The sequence below is a fragment of the Eleutherodactylus coqui genome, chromosome 2 (genome assembly GCF_035609145.1).
Source record: "Eleutherodactylus coqui strain aEleCoq1 chromosome 2, aEleCoq1.hap1, whole genome shotgun sequence".
In the NCBI taxonomy this organism is placed as follows: Eukaryota; Metazoa; Chordata; class Amphibia; order Anura; family Eleutherodactylidae; genus Eleutherodactylus; species Eleutherodactylus coqui.
Window position 1 is genome coordinate 195159984 of NC_089838.1, and position 14344 is coordinate 195174327.

Sequence of the window (14344 nt, forward strand, 5' to 3'; positions counted from 1 at the left end):
ATTGCAATTGATATAATCCTGTATCATATAAGTTATATTATGGATACTGCATGTAAAAGGTACTGATTTATAAGTAAATTGCTAGATGTTACTATTTTTATGGGCAAATGGAAAGAATCCTCTACTTGATAGCTGTGTTTTCCTGGTATTGTTATTCATTGTAAAAAAATTCTGAGACAATATGATACCTATAACTGGTCCTTTTTTAAAACAAAATTTACATTATGCAAATATTTTTCTAACATTTCATCCTCAAGCAAAATTGATAACCTATCTATAATAATATTCACCATTTTATTGTATTACACACTATAAACTTTACCTGAAACCGTTGCTACTCAAAGTAATTATTTCCATAGGAATCAATGTAAATCTATAAGCCTTTAATACCAAAAACAATAACAATAATAAATGAATATAAAAGACTACTGTAAAGAATAAAAGAACATTTAACATGTTATTGAACATGTTACTGTGTGTTATCTGTGGTGTTAGGGCGCCTACCCACTGGCATTGCCGATTTTCGTGTGTGAAAAATGCAGCGTTTTTCGCGGTGTTTTTCGCGCCTTTTTGCGCCTTTTTCGTTAATTTCCATTGACAATCATGGGTGCATTAAGAGAAAAATAAGGAGACATATGCAACTGACAGTTCCTATGTGAAAAATTGCAATGAAACGAAAAAAAAACCCCAAATGGACAAGAACACATTCTATGCTAATTGCTCTTCAGAAAAAACGCAAAACGCAATTTAGCATCGCAGGAAAAAAAATCTCCAGTGGGTAGGCACCCTTATATAGGACTGCAGGTCACATCTATGACATCATCTGTCCTCAGCATTATCACTGTGTTCTGTGCGGTAACATAGGACTGCAGGTGACATCTGTTGCACTACAGTACATCATCTGTCCTCAGCGTTATCACCGTGTTCTCTGTGGTGTTATATAGGACTGCAAGTTACATCATTATCTGTCCTCAACGTTATCACTGTGTTCTCTGTGGTGTTCAATAGGACTGCAGGTTACATCATTATCTGTCCTTAGCATTATCACTGTGTTCTCTGTGGTGTTATATAGAACTGCAAGTGACATCATTATCTGTCCTCAGTGTTATCACTGTGTACTCTGTGCTGTTACATTGGAGTGCAATTGTACAGTACTGTACTGTACTAGTGTATTACTGGTCGCTGATGATGGAGAAGGGGGGGCTTGCATTAGCATCAGGAGGAGGAAACGCCGAGCAGGAGATCACATGGGTTCAGCAGAAAGGTCACGTGGGTCAGCACACACTGGTGTTATTAGAGGCAACCAATGTTACTAGAGACAAAGTTTTGACAAAAAAAACGGCTTTACTCGAAATTGGCCTTAGTATATGTCAAAGCTAGTATAAGTTTTACTGTATATTAGCCCTACTAATATCCACCTTACCTTGTAGAGTGATATCTAAAAAAATAGTTTAACCCCTTGCCTGACTCCATCGTCAGGCATGCGTTCGGGAGAAAATGTTAAATTTGTCAACGGCGCATGCCATGCAACGAGCGAGAGCGGCTCAGGCCCCATTGAAATTAATGGGGGATGATCGTTATCCACTGCCACTGCTGTAACAGCAGTGGCAGAAGATCCCTTCACTCCCACGGGAAGTCCCCTCACCGTGTTCAGTGATGAGGAGACTCCCCGCAGCAATGATTTTCGGGTGGGGGTGGAGGGGGCTTAAAATATAAGCCCTTCCCCAAAAATCATCCCAAACGTGTGAAAAAAAAAATATATACTTACCTCTCTGCTGCTGTCAGGGTCTAGCGGGTCTTGGTCTTCATTCAATGAATGGCTGAGCGCTGCCTGTGATTGGCTGAGCGCTCAGCAAATCAGCCACAGTGCTATCAGCTGGCGGGGTTTTAAAATCCCTGCCGGCTGAAAGATCTTCAGTACAAAGCCGAGATGACACGTGGTAAGGACAGCGGCGCAGAGGAGAGTATATATATTTTTGTTTATTTTTTTACACAACTTAGGGAGATTTTTAGGGTACTTTTTGGAGAGGTGAGTATATATATATATTTTTTATTTTTTACACAAGCTAGCCGTGAAGCCACGCGGCAAGACCCACCGGACCCCGACAGCAGCAGAGAGGTGAGTGTATATTTATATATATTTATTTTTTTACACAAGCTAGGGAGGATTTTTAGGGTACCATTTGGGGAGGTAAGTATATATATATTTTTATTTTTTTATTTTTTTATTTTTTACAAATGCTATGGATTATATTTCAAGCCCTTCCCCAAAAATCACTGCAATGGTGGCCTGCATCCCATTTCATCATATCTCCTAAACTATATAAAATATTTTTAAAAACATTACACTCCCAAGTTCAGAAAGAGTCATAGATTTTAAATTGCTAAAAAAAACTGACATTTTTTAACCCGTAAATAGCTAAAAAATGCGTCAATTAAGTGGTTAACGAGGATGACATGCATAAGTAACCTTAAATTCAATTTATTGTTGTTCCTATATATCATGAATTTGCCACATCTGTCCACACACTGAGGAGGTAGTTTATGAAATATAGATAGAGGAAAATGTCGAGAGTTGGTACATAGGGTGACCCAAAGACAGCAACGACTGAATGGTTAAAATGGTTGTAGTGCATCTATTTCCTCCTTCTTAAGATTCGCTAGTATCTTTGTTTCTTTGCCTGGCAATCTCTTTTTAGCTTCATTAAATCTATTTCAACTGCTTATTGAAAATGATCCATCAAATTACCCATTGATTGTAATAGCTATTGTAAGTTCTAAATTCAGAATTCATATTTACTAATTTTGTAAAGGCTCTGGATTGATGATTGGCTATTCAAATCATGTGTCTTCACAGTTTTTATATTTAAATAATGGCAGTCCCCATGATTTATATGCTATGAGAAAAGAGTCATCTGAAACGCATGGGTTATCTGTATTCTTGTGGCACATTTTCTTCATGTTTTTAACCTCTGGGTCTTCAATAAGGGATGTATTTATGATGGATTTGCTGAATATCTTCTAGGTAACTGATAGATGCTCCAAATTAAAGTTGACAGCTTAAGTTAGTTTGTAAAGTGCACTACATACTCATAAGTGTATTCATTCAGGTTTAGTAAAAGGAAGATTGAATTGTTTCATTGCTGTGGTGTTTAAATGCTAACAGTCCATTGGCTCACTAATGGTTCATTTTACTGTACAATTCTGTTTTCATTTTACATAGACTGCAGGTCAGCAGAGGCAGCAGACATTGTGTTCCTTGTAGATGAGTCTTGGAGTGTCGGAGAAGACAACTTTCAGATTATTAAAGACTTCATCAGAAGTATGATAAGCTCATTTCAGAATACAAATGTACTTGGGATGGAAGGAATACGATTTGGAGTCGCGGTTTATGGAGATTTCCCAAGGTAACACATAGTTTACTTGTAGTGATGAGCAAGCATACTCGCTAAGGGCAATTGCTCGAGCGAGCATTGCCCTTAGCGAGTACCTGCCCGCTCGAGAGAAAAGGTTCGGCTGCCGGCGGCGGGGGAGAGCAGGGAGGAACGGAGGGGAGATCTCTCTCTCCCTCTCCCCCCACCCCGCTTCCCCCTGCTCACTGCCGCAACTCACCTGTCACCCGCTCCGGCAGCCGAACCTCTTCTCTCAAGCGGACAGGTACTTGCTAAGGGCAATGCTCGCTCGAGCAATTGCCCTTAGCGAGTATGCTCGCTCATCTTTATTTACTTGTAATGTACACGTAATGCCATTATTCATCAGTTTTTTTCACATGTCGATTCACTTCAGTGAATTAAACAACATTTTTTTCTGCTATCCCATCTCAGATAGCATCTAGTTTTTTTTCTATCAGTGACATCCACTGCTTCAATCCATCACGTCTATTCTTCTATTGTTTTCTATGTCAAATGGGAGGGTGGATAGTACAATGTTGGATGTGAACTTTGCTGTCTTTTGCAAGTATGTTAGCTGAAATCTTACCTTATCTATATACTGTGTATATAAAGGCGAAAGCCCTTATGGACTGACTCACCACTAATTCTCTAACTTACCGGTGTCATACAAACTTGAAATTTGGCATGAGCATTCTTTAGGTCCTAAATTGGAAAAGTAAATGGGGTCGCAACTTGATTATTTAATTATAAGCGCAAAAGTTAGTTACCCCCTATATTATGTATCCAATCTAATTCTCTAACTTGCCGGTGTTGTGCGAACTTGAAATTTGGCACGAACATTCTTTAGGTCATAACTAGGAAAAGTAAAGGGGTTGCAACTTCATTATTCAATTCTAAGCACCAAAGTAAGTTACCCCTTATGTAATGTAACTAATTACACACATCTGTACCACACAAACCTGTCCTAAATAGGAAAAGAAAAGGGATCACAACATCAATATTCAATTCTATTCATGAAAAACTGTGCGAAAATACACTATAGATGATACAGTTCTTTTCTCAGAAACCATAGAGCCTAGAAAAATTATTTGTTTACTGAGGAGAATCTACCTCACCTCTATGTGTATTTACTGTAGAGTATCTACCTCACCAACATGTGTATTTAGTGAGAAGAATATATCGAAAAACTGTAAAGTACATATGGAAGTGGCCATGGACTGCAGGGATGGAGCATGCCTTTAAGGCTAAGAAGGGACTGCAACCTCCAGTCTGCGGGTAAATTTGAATAAAAGGGGCGCTACCTTAAAGGGTTAAAAGTGAGGGGAGTGTGAGAAGTGGTACATTCTGTAGAGGGACATCTGTACATGCAGACTGGGGAGAATCTAACACTCCTCTATGTGTATAAATATTTTATTCCTCGGTACCTCTGAAGTAATCACTACCTCAAAAAAATTTCCGTACAAACAACAGGTAAATACCTGTACCAAATGAACTCACATGAAGCTGAGTATATATCGCTAGTGCAGCATATGTTTTGCAAATCAAAGTTGAATGTGGTGCATACGGCTCTACCTATGTTGTGCACTCCACGTTTCTGAACATAATGCAAGATTGTGCAGACTATTTAGCCTGGTGTAAACTACAATTAAACAATATTTGATAAAAAGGTAAAGTGTTGGCCTGTAAGAATTGTCTACTAAAATAGTAATTCTTACATGTGCTTATGAATGGTACTCTTCTCTTTGGATCTCACTTAGGGCTCCTTTCCACTGGCGAGGTAATCGCACGTTTTCAGTGTGATGCGAGGGTGCGAGCTCTCGCAGGAAAGTCCCACACATGTTGTTCTATGACAACCTTTCCACTAGCGATGTTTAAGGGCAAGCTGCGATGCGAGGATTAAAAATCGCAGCAGGAGGATTGTTTCAGCGTTTTGCATTTTTCTGTCGCCCATACAGTGCAATGGCAAAACAGATTCTCGCATCATAACGCAAAAGCTTGCGTTTTTGCAGCATTGCGATGCGATTTTAACATTGCGATTTTCTTGCAGCGATATCGCTATCGCCATTGGAAGGGAGCCCTTGGGGCAGCAATTTACATTTTAGAGCTGCGCTTTATCAGAAGACTTTTATGTAGAACTGTCTTTAAGTATCTACTTACCTTTATAGATGATACGGACCTATACTCCTTCACTCTACCGCTTCCCAGTCTTCCCTTTAATCTCAGTATGTGAGTGCTAATTCCTTTGTCCTGTTGTGTGCCTTCTATGTCTGTATTTGAACTAGGGGAAGACTCTCCTACATTATATATATATTTGATTTTACAATACAAGCCACAAGAACTTTCCCACTGTGGATTTTCTGCAGATTCGCTGTGACTGTACTCTTAGGGTGTGTTCATACTACAGAATTCACCGTAGAATTTTCCACGTGAAGTCCGCCTCTAACACTGAAGGCGTTTGTTACCATGGACCTGTCAATGAGCAAAATCCACGCTTGAATTCTGACGCATTTGCACTTGTTTCAACATTAAAATGTGATTTTCTGTGTCAAAAATTCCGGGTGCAGATTTTGCCCATTGGCAGGGCTTAATCTGAATGTGGATCTGTAGCAAAAACCACAGCAAAAGATGCAGATTTTGCCATGGGTTTTAGTCATGGAATTCATGAGGAAAATTCTGTGGTGAATTCCCCCATGTGACCATACACTTAGGGTTCATCTTCACTTACTGTATTTTCGGAAGTCACAACATGGTAGAAAATAGCTGCAAAATATGGTAAAATACATTCTTTACATAAAATGTAGCAATGTAATGACATACTCGAAACGCATCTATAACATAAACTTTGTGCAAATAAGTGTAAATATGTTATATTTATTGTATTATATATATTTATTAAAATAATCCTAGGATGAGCATTGAATTGTCAGATTATGGAACTGTTCAAGAAGTGTTGTTGGCACTACAAAATATTGCATATAAAGGAGGGAACACAAAGACGGGAGAAGCCCTAGCCTTCATGGCAGATCGAGTATTTAACCCATCCATTTCCAGAGAAGATGTTCCAAAAGTAAGTAAAGAAAACCATGTATTAAAATATCCAGCATAATCTAGACTTAAATAATTAAGGAATAAAGGTGTACTCGTTTAGGTGGAAATATACAGCATGTTCTAATAAACAAGCATGTTCACAGAGATCTGAAAGATCCTAAACATCATAAAGGAGTTGACCGGTTACTGAACAATCCTACTTCACTAGAGCTATATGGGTTAAAATAACGAGCTGAAAACATACTTACCCTTGCCGATGGTCTGAGTTTGAAAAAACACTGCATGTCCTATTTTTGTGCGCGTCTCACACGATAACAGGATATGTAGTGTGTGGTGTCCCACATCTCATGCACCACGTGGACAGGGTATTCGTGTGCTGTAAAAAGCAAGTTACACACCAATTTTGGGTGCTACTCGCTGTCGGCACGTGTGCATATAGCCTGAGATAAAGAAGCTATTGGAAGGTACTGAACATAGATTATGTGACCTTTTACGTATATACAAAAAGGCGAAAGCCCTCACTGACTGACTCACTGATAGAAAGTAAAGGTAGAAGCCACGCCACTCAAACTATACCACAGCCAGGGAAGGCGGTCTGCATGCAAAGCTACTTGTTTGAGATCATGGGTTCAGGTCTCTAAGTATATCCAAAGCAAAAGAGGTGAAAGCAGCAGCATAAATGGTAGAGCCTCTCAGTTCCTACGTTTCCTATTTAGGACCTAAAGAATGGTTGTGCCAAATTTTTATGTTTTTACAACACTGGGAAGTTAGAGAATTAGTGGCCAGTGAGTCAGTCAGTCAGTGAAAGCGGCAGCATAAATGGTAGAACCTCTCAGTTTAAAAAGTAAAAAAAAAACATTTATTCCATATAAAAGCCACGCTTCGGCCAACAATGGCCTTCTGTTGGCCAAAACGTTGCTTTTATATGAAATTAATTATGTTTTTTATTTTTTAAACTGAGATGTTCTACCATTTATGCTGCCACTTTCACTGACTGGCCACTAATTCTCTAACTTCCCGGTGTCATAAAAACATACAAATTTGGCACAACCATTTTTAGGTCCCAAATAGGAAAAGTAAAGGCATCCCAACATGATTATTCAATACTAAGAGCAAACGTTTTGGCACCCCTATGTAATGTACCTGTCACGACCGCTAGGCGCACCTCGCCGGAGCACGGACAGTAGTATTGCGCTCAAACAGGACTTGCTGGCTGGAACACCAAAGGGACAGTGAACTGCATACTGGGCTCACAGACAGACATAACAGAAGGACTGACAAACGACCAAAAAAACTCACCTTGCATACCTGCACACAAACAGATTGAATTGCTATAAAAGTGCAAGGTATTAGTTCATGAATTGGCCAAGTCACTTAAGCCCTCAAGCCACTTCAAGGCTCCTTGTTGTCTCGCAGGTCCCCACTCCAACAAGACAACACCCACCAGAACCCCGCCTGCAAGCAGGGCAGTTGCCCCAATAAGGGTGGCCCTGCACTGCAAGCCAAGGGACCAACTAGCCCAGAGATCACAAACAATCCAGCAGAGCAGGACACAGCTCACACCAACACACCAGGGCTAGCATGGAAAACAGAACTTACACAGAAAAGGATTATCCACACTCAATGTCCGGCCACCTGCACAGTCACTGGACCAGACACTGTTCACACACATACACTGAACATGTCTGTTCACACCTAAAGTCTGGCCACCTGCACAGACACTGAACATGATACTGTTCACACCTAAAGACTGAACACATAACAAGTATGCAGGAAAACCAAACTCTAGAGTGAGGGAATACGAGCTTCCTCTAGCAGAGGGACTGGTATTTATATATGCAGTAGACCCGTGGGGATGGGCCAGCGGTAGGGAACTCCACACCCAGCCAGCTCAACCAACCCCTATCTGTGAAAATGTGCTCACGGAAACCCACAGAACCAGAGATCCCAGAAGCACAACCTAACAGTACCTAATCTAACTTCCGGGTGTCGTACAAACCTGAAATTTGGCACGACCAGTCCTTAGGTCCTAAATAAGAAAAGTAAAGGGGTCACAAGTCGATTATTTAATCCTAAGTGCAAAAAAGCAACCCTATCTTATGTAACTTCACGGTGTCATAGAAACTTGAAAGTTGGCACGAGCACTTTTTAGGTCCTAAATGGGAAAAGTAAAGGGGTCACAACTCTATTATTCAATGCCAAGTGCAAAAGTAAGTGCACCTTTTTTACGTAACTTCTGGTGCCATACAAACTTGAAATTTGCCATGACCATTCTTTACATCCTAATAGGAAGAGTAAAGTGGTTGCAACTTCAATAATCAATTCTAAGCTTGGAAAACTGAAAATCCGCGATACATGACATAGTTCTTTTCTCAAAAAAACATAAAGTCTATGGAAACGATTTGTACACTGAGGAGAATCTACCTGACCTCTACGTGTATATACTAAGGAGAATCTACCTGACCTCTATGTGTATATACTGAGAAGAATCTTCTTCACCTCTATGTGTATATACAGAGGAGATCTACCTCACCTCTATGTGTATATACTGAGGAGAATCTACCTCACCTCTATGTGTATATATTGAGGAGAATCTACCTCACCTCTATGTGTATATACTGTGGAGAATCTACCTCACCTCTATGTGTATATATTGAGGAGAATTTACTGAAAGGCTGTAAAGTACATATGGAAGCAGCCATGGACTGCAAGGATGGAGCATGCTAAGAAGGGGCTGCAACCTCCAGTGTGGGGTTAAATTTGAATAGAAAGGTGTGTTACCCTAAAGGATAAAAATTATGAGGATAGTGTTAGGGGGTAGCACATTCTGCAGAGGGACATCGGTACATGCAGTCTGAGGAGAATCTAACGCTCCTCTGTGTGTATACATATTTTATTCCTTGATTCCTCTGAAGTAACAGAGACTCCATAAAATTTTCCATACGAACAGGTAAACACCTGTACCAAATTAACTTGGACAAGGCCGGGTATATTAGCTAGTACATTATAAAAGTTCAAACAAAGTAATACTGACTTGTAAGTTCTAACAGCTGACATCTTTTTAACTTTTTTTATTTAATAAACATTCCTACAGATTGTTTTGCTACTGACGGATGGTAAATCAGGAGACGTGGTAGAAGAGAAAGCCCAACAACTGCAGGATAGAGGAGTTACATTGTTTGCTATAGGTTTGTGAAATTGGTTTACAAATATTCCTGTAATTTCGCATCCATGGTTTACAATAGTTGGTGAATTGATTCTGTTCATTTGAGGCTCTGGTTATTTGGCACCATATTGATAAGTTTTTTATATACAAAATACAATCAAAATAAAACATTGTATCAATTATAAAGCTCATGATCATACACACTATAACAGGTGGTGCAATAACGCCTGTGCATCATGCCACTTGCATATCATCTTTTCTTCCTGTTAAAAACTTCAAACAAATTGATTGGGACCAGGGGCGCTAGTATTATAAAACTTAGGATTTTCCATTGCCAATTCTGCTGCAGAAAATCAGCAATGTATCCGTTCCTTATGAACACACCCTTAGTGTATGTCCACATCTAGTGTATATGCTGGACATTTTTTGATCTGGATTTGTGTATGGAAAATCCTCAGCCTTTTACAGTACAACAGATGTGGATGAAATTTCAAGAAATTTTTCTACTGAAGACTTTCCATTTGGATTTCACTCCATCAAAAGAGAAGGTGAAATGCGATGAGAATGCCCACCAAAATCCACATATAGCATATGTGAATTTTTCAGCGGATTCATTGTGGACTTTCCTGCAGAATTGGAGGAAAATCCAGTGTATACTCCTCTGAAGGCAATACGTTGTGTGAACATACCCGTAACACACATAAGCAGGTACACACATAAGCAGTTTTACTTATACATAGACACACAGAAAAGCTTTTAAATACACACATACGTACATACATGGTATACATTTCATTAATCATCTATGGGGTATACTTTTAAACACACGCAATATTCATACATATCAAAATCATAAAATGGAGAGTTTATCCTTTGTGAAGCCTGAATGAGCAGCAGGAAGGGACTTGTATCTCAAGCAGCTTCTTGTTGGCTGGCAAGGAGAGGAGCCGCTGCCACAAGAATCACCAGAGCTGGCTTCTCCTGCCCCAGATCATAGGTCATTGCCACAGTGGAGCCGTGGTGGCAGTATTTAAATTTAACATGCTTCAAAGTCTGGGACTGTTTTCAAGGCTATGGACCCCCCTCTGTTCCTTGCAGAGCAGCTGATATCTGCTTCTCTGAGCCCCAGATCATAGGTCACTGCGATAACACGGCAGTATAGCTAAGAAGACTCCTTCTTCAAGTGAGAAGGGACTATATAGTCAGCTGCCTTAGGCCTTAGTCAGACGGGCGGTTTTTCGCGCGATTTGCGCATGCGCATGCGTCCGGCGATTTTATAAAACCATTGCTTTGCAATGGTATCGGACACATGAGCGCTTTTTATGCGCTCGTCCGATAAATTATAGAACAGAAATCGCAGATCGCACCTATCTGCGATTCCTGTTCTCTTCTCTATATGCGCTCAATGGGGCCGGCGGCAGCAGCGCCGACCCCATTGAGAGCATATACTAGACAAATCATTCTTCTCTGCCACAGCTGTAACAGCTGTGGCAGAGAAGAACGATGTTTCCCCATTGAATTCAATGGAGCCGGCAATACAGCCGGCTCCATTGAAAGCAATGGGCTGCCGGCGATCGCGGGATGAATTGTCGGGAAGGGCTTAAATATATAAGCCCTTCCCTGCAATTCATCCAGAAATGTGTAAAAATAAATAAAATATATATACTCTCCTTGTCCCGGCAGATGAAGTTCAGCGCGGCCGGCTGGCAGTGGGTTTGAGTGGGTGTGAGTGAGAGCTGCCCCTGATTGGTCCCTGCACTGAGCCAATCAAAGGCAGCTCTCACTCACACCCACTCACACCCACTGCCGGCCGGCCGTGCTGAACTCCGTCTGCCTGGACAAGGTGAGTATATATATTTTTTTTATTTTTACACATTTCTGGATGAATTGCAGGGAAGGGCTTATATATTTAAGCCCTTCCCGACAATTTATCGTGAGATCGCCCGCAGCGCATTGCTTTCAATGGAGCCGGCTGTATTGCCGGCTCCATTGAATTCAACGCGCTGGACAGCTCCAGCCCATTTCTATTGAAACGCGGCTAGGAGCAGTTTTTTCGGGCGATTTTTCGGCCCCGGTCACGCGATTTGCGGATGCGCATCCGTCATGCGATCCGCAAATCGCGGCAAAAAACGCCCGTGTGACTAGGGCCTTAGGGGGAAGCATCTGCTCCTTCTCTTCCTTTAGCAATGCAAATTAACAGCAGCATCAAGAGGGGCACGAGTAAAAAATTATGAAAATGTATTTTTATGCAAGAAACTGTGTAAATTACCCTAAAACAGCAATTAACAGCTTTTAGGACTTTTAGTATGAAAATGATTCATGGGATAACCCCTTTAATACTACTAAACTGAATGTTGATATAAATATGATAAAGGTGCTAGGTGGGAAACAAACAGCATACATATCTTTAATATCTTTTCTGTGTTTTCCTTAGGCATAAAAAATGCTGACCAAAAGGAATTAATGCAAATTGCATCTGACCCGATTGAAGAACATGTTATTATTGTTAATGACTACTGGTCTCTCTTTGACATGCTACCACGGATTGTAAGAAAAGTCTGTTTCACTGCTTCAGAGTCTCCAAGGCCAATCAAGCAGATCCTAGAAAGTGAGTCTAATTAGAACCAAATTTACATTATCAGCTGGACAAGTAATATCTCAAATTCTTTCAGTTAAAGGTTTTCACCATTTCCAGTGACCTCCAACATTTAGTTTACTGACACATGAAAGTATTTTTGGAGTGCTATCAGAAGTTAAGACAGCAATTAGTTACAACCATAATATATTATGGAGAATCTACAGTAAAGTAGATCACAGGACCCTTGCAAAATAAATGGGACATTGGGTCATTGATGCAGTGCATATACCTGTAGATGAAACAAAAGCTAAACAGATGATAAAGCACAACTATCAGTATTACCGCATTGTGTTATCACCATTTCTACAATTCTTACTTTATCAGTTACTAAACTGAAACTTAATTGCGGAAAAAGATGTAAAGAAATTGAAAGGGCATCTCTATTTGGCTTATCATCAGGGTTAGTCCTTCTAATTAAAATGGACAGTCCAAGGCAGACCACCCATTTAACAAAAATCTCCATAAATTGGCCCCTCTCTGCCTTCACTTCAATTCAAATTTGCCCTTCAAAATCTGCCTAAGCTGAGACATGAGCGAGCATGCACATGCAATTATACTTACCTAAGCAATATAAATAAGTGAGACACAAGACATGACTGGGGATGAAAATGGCCATCACATTTATTAAATCATGTAGTGAATTTCTATATCCATTATCTTATATTACATACCAGAAACAAATCCCATTATTAAGTAGTTCCAATAAGCAGTCAATTCAAACTCTATGAAACAATTCCTACCAATAGCTAGAAACAGCAAAAAAGTAATATAAAGGGGCAGCAAGGAGGGTTCATGTAAAACAGTGCTTCTCCATGAACTACAATGCCTTGGCCCATGATTAAACTCACACAAACTTATAAGGGACCTTTCACGCAGGATGCAATTAGTCCAGGCAGGCATTTCTGTTACAATGTTATCCCTATGGGACTCGAATTCCGCACCTGTTAAAATCCACATCTTTACTTCAAAGCCACAATAATAAATTCTGCAGCAGAAAAGCTTTCTGTTGTAGAATAAAGGACATCTTGCGGAATTGTTGTTGCAAATTTCTAACATTCAGGAAATGTAATTTCACAATTAAAGTATGTGGAAAAACACAAGAAATTATTGAAAACATTCTGCAGAAGGCATGCACAGCTAAAAATGCAACAAAATCCACAATTGTGTTGCATCCTGCAGATTGATTCTATTCCATGTGAAAGGTCCCTTAATAGGAAACTTATAAATAGGAAAGAAAGAGGGGGCAAAATCCCTGCTTAACCTGGTCTTATGACTTCATATAGCCAAACGGTTCCACATAGTTCCAATGCCCACAGAATTAATCATTAAAGAATTTGGAACTGTAAATTAAATTTTATTACTGTTACTATCTATTTGTCTATCTCTGAGGGTGTATCAAATTATCCGCGCTCTGGCTGTAGAATTTATATTAGTCAACCTCCAGAAAAGACAAATACATTATTTTTTTACATAACTGACTACTTTTCAATAGACTTTTTCTATATGTCCTATTCCCTTACTAAAAAATATTTTAGACTGAGATGTGAGTCACAAATACACTGCTGTCTTTAACTCTTCATCAAACGTGAATCTTTGTCCTCTTAGGATGTCTTTCTGGGGACCAAACAGGTGTTAGTCGGATGCGGCAAGATACTATGGAGAGAATGCTTTAACACCTCAAAGCAGAGTCATGCAACAACACAACATCCTTGCATAGCAAGTCCTTTGCATTTTGTTTGAATTTTAGGCTTTAGCTCTTCACTGCGCATATCACTGTAATGAGCACTGTTGATTGTTGAGCCTTTTTCCTGATAATATTCCAATACTAGCCTTTGAGAATCCCAGAAAACTGTAAGCATCAATTTTCAAAATGATGGTTTACTTTTGAACTTTTTCCTGGTAGGCGATTGAAGATGTTTCCATTTCATAATCCACCATTTACTGTCAGTCTCTGCTCTTTTTTTGTGAAAATCACAAGTGGGGCAGCCAATTTTCTTGCACTTGAGTCACAAATTAACTGGCATAATATGTTCAAACCTGCACAGTAGTAACTATGGAGATAGCAACCTAAAACAGAAAGGGCTGGCAAGACAATGTAGT

The 14344-nt window shown here is 39.8% G+C and overlaps 1 protein-coding gene across 6 annotated transcripts in view; it reads left to right on the forward strand.

Annotated features, from left to right (window-relative positions):
• The window catches only part of LOC136612061 (collagen alpha-1(VII) chain-like), a 268004-nt gene that overhangs the window by 34690 nt on the left and 218970 nt on the right, over positions 1–14344 (forward strand). For all 6 annotated transcript variants that reach the window (XM_066592145.1, XM_066592146.1, XM_066592144.1 and 3 more), the window contains exons 3-6: positions 3224–3407; positions 6300–6459; positions 9535–9628; positions 12041–12214. In XM_066592145.1, coding sequence (XP_066448242.1) covers positions 3224–3407; positions 6300–6459; positions 9535–9628; positions 12041–12214 — 612 coding nt within the window. The remainder of the gene's footprint in view (positions 1–3223; positions 3408–6299; positions 6460–9534; positions 9629–12040; positions 12215–14344) is intronic.